The 8579-nt window shown below is 31.9% G+C and overlaps 1 protein-coding gene across 1 annotated transcript; it reads right to left on the bottom strand.

Moving 5' to 3' along the window:
* Positions 1–4980: 4980 nt before the first annotated feature.
* On the bottom strand, positions 4981–6216 carry LOC114189651. The gene has a single exon (XM_028078284.1). The coding sequence runs from the start codon at positions 6214–6216 to the stop codon at positions 4981–4983; it is 1236 nt and encodes a 411-aa protein (XP_027934085.1).
* Positions 6217–8579: the final 2363 nt, after the last annotated feature.

Genomic DNA, 8579 nt, shown 5'->3' with positions numbered 1-8579 from the left:
CCAAAGGTTCTTGGGTTGTCTTAATTATGTAGGAGATTTTATTCCAAATCTCAATAACATAATCAAACCTTTGCATGATCGTCTTAAGAAAACTCCTCCCTCTTGGACAGTTGAACATACTCAAGCTGTCCGAAAAGTCAAAACCTTGGTCAAAGAACTACCTTGTCTTTATTTACCAATCCCCCAAGCTTTCAAAATTGTTGAAACAGATGCTTCTGATTTAGGATATGGAGGTATTCTTAAACAAAGGATTGATAAAAAAGAACAAGTAATTGCTTATACTTCTAAACATTGGAATCCTGCACAGCAGAATTATTCGACTGTTAAGAAAGAAATTTTAGCAATTGTTCTTTGTGTTTCAAAATTTTAATCTGATTTGCTTAACCAAATTTTTTTAATTCGTGTTGATTGTAAATTTGCAAAAGACATTTTACAAAAAGATGTTAAAAACTTAGCATCAAAACAAATTTTTGCAAGATGGCAAGCAATTTTAAGTGTTTTTGATTTTGAAATAGAATATCTCAGAGGCACCTCGAATTCTCTCCCTGATTACCTCACTCGTGAATACTTGCAGGGAAAAAGTAGCTGACGAACATGCCTAAAAAGGCAGTATTAGCTTCGGCAAGAAGCCGAGGTATAAAACTAGCCATATCTGGCCCAAATAAATCATCAGGGTCACAGACCCCAAAACAAACTGGGTCATCAACCCAATCTGGGTCATCAATCCAAAAAAAATCAAAAGAAGTCATTGGGTCATCAACCCAACCAACCTCTTCAAACCAAACAGCCAAACAAACCAAACTAGATTATGCCATCCCAATCCAAACGTTGTTAGCTCTTCAAGATCAAGGACTAACTACACTTCCCAAGAAAACTTGGGCAGACATTGTCTCAAATGAAGAACAAGAAGGAGAGAATCTTGACCTAGCTCTCCTTATTAAAAACCTAAAAAACCACAAAACAATCTGCAACCCAAGAATGAGTCAAGAACTCCAAACCCAATCAACCCAAAAACCTGTTTCAAAAGATTAAAATCATTATATAGCAAAAAACAAGTTTTCGTCAATTGTCCAATTGGAACCAGAGTATTGGGATAACAACCCAAACAAAATAACTGCCAAAATTTTTCCTAAAGGTTTTCATTTCAGACCATCAGCTTGCAATAAAACCAGACAATTTTATGAGTTTGTTTTGGTTGATACAGATTCTGTAGCAATCAAACATTATAGGGATCCAAAAGATTCCTCAAATTTTACTCATTCAACATTTCAAATTTTAAAGGTTTTAACTCCTAGCCAATATGGCAAAAACCCAAATGTTTTTAAAAAATTTTCTGAAAATTTTGACCCCATTGGGTATAACTATTGGGATTATATTAATGCCTGGACCAGGGTGTTCTGGTATCAAAATAAAACCTATCGCCATTCATGGTTAATTTATTTCAAAAGAAATAACAAGTATAATTTTCCAAATTGGTTCCTCCAATGGTGGGACTTTTGTGGACCAATCGAAGAAATCCTTCCATCTCCAGCAAAAGAAGGATTTAAATTGTTTAAAACCAAATACGACTAGGATTCAATGACTCCTGCAGATTTGAAGTTCTATTCCGAATTTTCCTTAGAATGGGTATTCTCATGGCAATATAAGTTCGGAAAGAAAGAACATCCAAACAGACTACCAATATTAAAAAGGAATTTCTTCTGTCAAATATGATTTCTACTTTTCCTGTCTCAGTTTGTCTTATTCCCTGTAGTTCAGGAGTATGCCTTGGAGCACTAGGAGTAGCCCTATCTAACAACCAAGAAGTGGGTAAATCGACTTCATCCCATTTGATGAGTCTAGGAATTGTGACATTAGCTTTGGCCATGTTAGTGACAAATAAGGTAGTTTCCCTATCGGTTGTTTTCAGCAGAACTCTAGAGTTACAAGTATTCATAACCTTGTACTGAATTCTATATAGCAATGCTGCAGGAATAGATCCCTCCTTCATGTTTAATCCATGAAGCCTAATGTTTAGAAATAATGAGTTTAGAATATTTCTATCCAAAAGACTCACTGCTTTGTTGGGAAAACAATTGAAATATACAGGACCATGTCCAAGACTTGTTTCTATGGTTCCTATTAAGGAATCATGAAAATCATTGTGCCTAGTATCTCTAAGGCACATGAGGATTGAGGCGTTAAGACCTTCTCTAACTAAAGGTTTAACTGCTACTTGAACACATCCTATGTGTAAATATTTGTATTTTCTGGCATGTTCAACCACTGATTGTTTTGTGAGAAGATGAAATTCATCTCCGGCTTCAAGGTCGAGCGGAATATTGTTTTCTGTTGTTTTGATTATATAATCCGAATTTCGGACATGTTTGTTTTCTTCTGGGATATACAGCTCATCATGTGGAATCTTCGGTATTTCCCAGTTATCTATTGCTTGGTTAATATCTTCAAAGCAAACTTCTTCTTCAAGATATTATTTCTTGGAGGGATTTCCTCCTGTGTTTGATTATGCTCAGTGAGCAAGTTTTGGTTTGACCTATTTGAGGTAGAAGAGGAAGAGGCAAAACTTTTAATAGAAAAACGACGGGAAAGAGATCAAAGGAGGCTACTCATTTTGTATGATATCTGGTATCTCACCGTCATTTGGTTTCATAAGGCATCATTTATCAATGTCAAGTTTCCATATATCCAATAAATCTGGTTTTACAAAAACTCTTTTTTTTTAGTCTTGGTTGCTAGATCTAAATCTTAGGACGAATATGGGTAAGATAGGCTTACTGCCCATGACTCGGGACTTACTGCTATAATTCATCTCAAGATCTAGACTAAAGGAACTAGATCTCCAGTTTGATTTATACAAAATTAAAATAAACATTAATAAATCCATATTACCAGATTTATCGTAATATATGTTAACCTAAGATTAATAAATATCACCCTACTTCCCCATCAGGCTCTGATAACAGAGGGGATGTAAAGGAGCAAAGGGGAAAAAATGTAAAGGATCACAAAGATAAGTAAGGTACTATTCAGAATAGTAACGCAAGATAATGATGCAAAATAAATAATGCGGAAATGTAAAAGAAGACCAGATTTACACGACGGTAGACCGCACAATACTAGTCGGAGGGAGAGAAGAAAAGCATATAAATAAAATCAAAACAGATTAATGAAAATAAAAGAAAACCAGAACGGCGGTAGTCCACACTGAACTGGCTAGAGGGAGAGAGAGAGAAAAATAGGGAAAACATTGGAAACCTTTATTGTTCTGAAAAGTACAAACATATTTTGGAGAAAGGAAGAAAGAAAAAGCTTACAAACTCAGAGGCCTTCTCTCTAACTTCTCTCTCTAATGTTTGAGTAAATAAAAGGGTGTCCCTAAAATAACTTCATTTTTTAGGTCTTTGACTAACAAAAATGGGGTTCCTATCCGATAATCTTGGTTTTCTATAATTGCACTAGATAGTTTGTACTTGATTTGTAATTTAGAACCATTAGATGTGCTAAGTCTTTCAGATGTTTTTTCAAAGTACCTAGTGGGGATTAATTAGGGATGTCAAAAAAATCCGTACCCGCGGGTATCCGCGGATAAAACCCGCAACGGGTAGGAAATGGATATTAAAAATGGATACCCGCTACCCGCAGGTATGGGTATTTTTGATATCCGCATGTTAACGGGACGGGTACGGGTATCATAGTATCCGTACCCGTGGATACCCGTACCCGCTAAACTTTACCTTATATATATATATGTATGTATACATATATATATATATATATATGTATATATACATATATATATATATATATATATGTATATATATATATATACATACATATATATATATATATATGTATATATACATATATATATATATATATATATGTATATATACATATATATATATATATACATATATATATATATACATATATATATATATATACATACATATATATATATACATATATATATATATATATATATATATATTAGTAAACAACATTATGAGTCTTAATCCAATAATGGTGGTCAGATTCTTACCCCACAAATGAGTAAATTACTTCCATATACTGTGGAGGTATTGATGTGTCTCTAAGACTGGTTATGGACCAACATGGAAGGTAATGAAATTAACACTTTTACTTAGATATTTTAATTAAGTGATTGTTAGAAATTTTTACTGAACTTCTTATGTTTTAAGGCTTTTGTAGATTAAAATTGGACAGCATGAAACTTTATACAATGTTGCAAGAGGTGGACATTGATGAAGTTAGTAATTTCTTTAATATTTTATTCAAAAATAAACTACAATATAAATTGGTAGTGATTTTTTATTTGTTTGTTTTTCAAGAATCAATCGGAGAAAGGAGACTTGTTGATCTAAGCACTAATTATGGTTAAATATTTATTTTTTAAAATATTTTTGTAAATACCCGTGAATACCCGTGGATACCCGCGGATATGAAAAAAATAGACGGGTACCCGCATAACGGATACCCGACGGATATGGGTACGGATACGGGGCAAATATTTTTCCAGCAGGTAGGGTACGGGGGAACTATTACCCGTACCCTACCCGCCCCGTTGACATCCCTAGGATTAATCCTTCTAGGATAAAATTTGAATCTACACCTGTGTCAAATAGGGCAATAGTTTCTAGGACAAAGTCTTCAACTATTATCTTAATATTGATGAAGAATTTTTGTATCGTCAAACGACTAATAAGACCCAGAAAGTCTCCAAATTCTTCTTTGTTTTGTATTTCTGTTTCAAGAATTTCTTCTTGATCAGAATTCTCCTCTAAATTGGATAATATTGCATTGCAAATTGTTTGTTGTTCTTTTATTTCTTTGATCTCCTTTTTGATATTGTGGATTTTCGTCTGGAGATCCTGAATGGTTACTGGTTTAGAGGCAGATTTTTCTAACCTTTTGAAAATAGGTTTAAGATCATATCTATTTGTGACTAGTAAGTTTTTCCTAGGAAGTCTGTTCTAGGGTTTGTTTGAGCTTATTCAAATAAGTTCTTTTTTCATTGGGGTCCGGAATGGAATTAATTACTTCAAATAAAAGATCTTGCTCTTTTGTTAAAACATTCACGGTTGGAATGTTTTCATTGTCAGAGGATGATTCTTGTTCATCCTCTTGAATTTCATTGAGATTTTCTTCAGAGAGTTCTGGATCAGATTCTTCTTCGGAAGTTTCAACTAGAAAATTGTTGATCTTTTCTTCCAATTCTGGTTCTAGATTGAGGTTGCTTAATTTTCTTTTGAGTCTGCAGTATTTACTAGTATGACCTGGTTTCCTATAATTGTAGCAAATAATGCTTTTTGTTGTTGGTGGTCTAGTTTGTGTTTTGCTTTTTTTAGATTGAAATGGTTTTCTAGACCTACGAAATTTTGGTCTACTATTCTTAGGTCTGGTACTTGGAAATTGTTCTTGTTTGACAACTTTCCTAGTTTTCTTTGTAGAGCATCCTGGTATACCAAATTGCTCACAAAACGTTCCTAGTTCTTTTCTACTTTGAGATTTTTCCTTAGCAAGTTGTCTTTGGAGTTTATCGTTTTGACAAATTTCTAAGGCTGTTTTTTGCACATAAGAGATAAGTTGACCATAAGTCAAATGGTCGTAAGGAATGATATTATCAGGGGTTAAACTTCTGATTTTTTCCCTGACCTTATCTCCTAATGATCTAGGAAGTCCTGCTAAGAATTTTTCTTTCCAGAAAGGTTGTTGACTATCTTCCCTAGTGTAAATTCTTATAAGGAAAGTGCCTTTGTACCATTTGAAATCTCCTAAGGTTTTACACCTGAGATTTGATAATAATTCAGCAGACCTATCTTTCCATAAAGATGGATCTCCTATGAAGTGTTGGGCTATTGTAAACACTAGAGTGTTGACAGCATCTGGGATGGTTTCACCATTATTATAAATTGGATCACCATTATCATCTATTTTGACAGCTAAAAAGATATCAGACTTTTGGGCTTCCGTGAGATATTGATCCCACCAACCCTTTAATTGGCCGGTAAAACTAGATACTATAATACTGGCTATGGCTTCTTCTGTGGAATCATGGGCTGTTTGGTAGGCCGTACAAACCATGGTCATGTGTTGTAACATTTGCATGATATTGTACTCAGATTTGCCATCAATGTTCCATTCATAAACATTGTTGGTGTTGAATCCATTTGTTTTTGTGCTTGTATCTTCCATAGTAAGATCCAAGGTTGTTGGTTTAGTTAAACTTTTCCATTGCTTGTTTGCAATGACTAAGATTGGATTGATTTGTGAAGGAGTATTAGGTTCAGATTCATTATATGAGCTTTATTCTAGGACGGCTATGGTTTTTGTAGGTTGTCTAATTTTGAGTTTTGAAGAAGTTTCTTCGGTGGGTTGAGGAGTATCTAGAACAACTGTCGTTAGTAAATTATTAATTTTATTTAATAATTCACCATGATTTTGATCAGAAGTGGCTTTAGCTTTTAATAGGTTTTGTTTAGCCTTCTGACTTATTTTGAAAGGTTTGAACAAAGGTTTTTCTAATTATTTTGAGGTAGATGCTTGCCCTGAAGAACTACCTATTTTTAGAAGTTCAAGTTTTGGAGAGATTATTTTTTCTCCTAATACTTGGAGATATTTGTTTGTATAATTGGCCTGTTCCATAAGGCTTTTGATATCCTTTGAAGAAAGTTCTTCATTTAAGTCTTTGGTTTTAAAGGGTGCAGCTATTACTGGATTTCCCTTATCATCCCTAAGGTTAGGGAGTTGGTATTGTATTTTTGGAGGTAGTTCGGTTTGAACCTTTTCTCCATCCTTGAGATGCCATATCGTGATGATATTAGTGGTTTTGAAATCTATGATTTCTTCTTGGAAAGGATATTTTATATTGTTTTTGATGGTATAAGCATGAAACCAATCAAAAAATGGGATATTTAGTTTTACCTTTTCAAGAAAATTGTAATAGATTTCTTGAATAATAACTCTTTTAGAATTTTGGTAATTTTTAAAAAACCAATTTCTTTGGAATGTAAAGGAGCAAAGGGGCAAATACAAATATTTAGATTTATAATATTTAGATTTATTAGAAAACCCATCACCAAACAAATCAATCTTATTCAACAAAAATCAAATCAAATCAATTTTTTAAAAGAAGAAATTTCTTTTAAAAATATTGATTTCCAATTAAGCTTGCCCCAAATTCAACAAAATATCAAAAAAGTGCTCCATGGGATTAATCTATATATATACTGAGATTAATTTTATTATACATCTAATTTCTATTTCACTTACATGTGCAAGTTTTGTTTCCATGGGAGTTGATACAATTAGTGATGTCCCTACTAATGATCTTGTTGATTCCCCAACACTTCCATTACCATACATTAAACAACTATCTTTTTTTTATATCTTTGAAGCCATATACCTATTTGCAACATATTAAAGATTTTTTTTTTTTTACAAATGGCCAAATTAAAATGAGATGTTTGATAACATTGTTGTTGAGACTATAAGTTAACACCACTAAACTATAAAAACTTAATGACTTATAAAGTGGCAAAAAACGAAGTTAATAAATTAGTTCTTATAAACCTACCTAAAGATTTAGGAAAATAAAATACAATTAAAAGAGAAAGGTAAATAAAATAAAGAACTAGTCTGAAACTAAAGCCAAGCACACACCTATAACAAGATAAATAGTTATACTAAAATTAACATGCAAAAATAAAAATATAAAATATAAAACTACATGTCTAATGCAATTACAAAATGAACAAATGTTAATGAGATGTAAAAAAATGCAAAAGATTATATGCCTACAAATCTACAAAGATGTGCCCAAAAGAATTAAAATGCAAATGTTTATGATATGCCAAGATGATTGTGAGGCTATATTAGATAAAAAGAATGAATTTTTTACAAATGAATTAAATAAAATCAAATAGCAATCAAACCGATAAACAATAGATAAAAGACTTAAACAATGACAATGAAATATGTTGATTCCTACTACTTTTTCTAAAAGGATTCATCATTAGTTTTCTAAGATTATTATTCAATTGATTTTTTTTAGATTAACAATATGAAATTTAACTAAGTAACTTCTCAATTAAATATTTATATACATAATCATGTATATTCTTTTTACCTCTTTTATCAAGTAAAGCACAAATTAATCAAAGTAATTTATTGGTTAATTTCAATTAAAGTCTTTACCTTTAATCGAAGTAACTTCTCAATTATTGACAAAAACACATTCAATCACATGAAAGTTTATAACTTTAATCAAAGTGACTTCTCAATTAAAATTAAAAATCCTTTGACTCATATGTTGTTATGTTATCTAGATTTAACAACATGCTAACTTACTACAATTTAAAATCATTACTTATACATGATTAGGAGATAAAAGACATAGATAACAATAAATCACAATAATAAACAAAAGAACAAACAATTTATTCTATTTAACCTCAGAATCTAGTTAAGAAATCACAACAAAGTTAATCCTTATGGCTTAACACTCCATAAAGGATAAAAATAACATAAAAAATAGAAGAATAGAGAGGGGAGGGTAA

Source organism: Vigna unguiculata, chromosome 1 (genome assembly GCF_004118075.2).
Source record: "Vigna unguiculata cultivar IT97K-499-35 chromosome 1, ASM411807v1, whole genome shotgun sequence".
Taxonomy (NCBI): domain Eukaryota; kingdom Viridiplantae; phylum Streptophyta; class Magnoliopsida; order Fabales; family Fabaceae; genus Vigna; species Vigna unguiculata.
The sequence above is the reverse complement of the archived record's forward strand: the minus strand, read 5'-3'. Positions and strand labels throughout refer to the sequence as shown.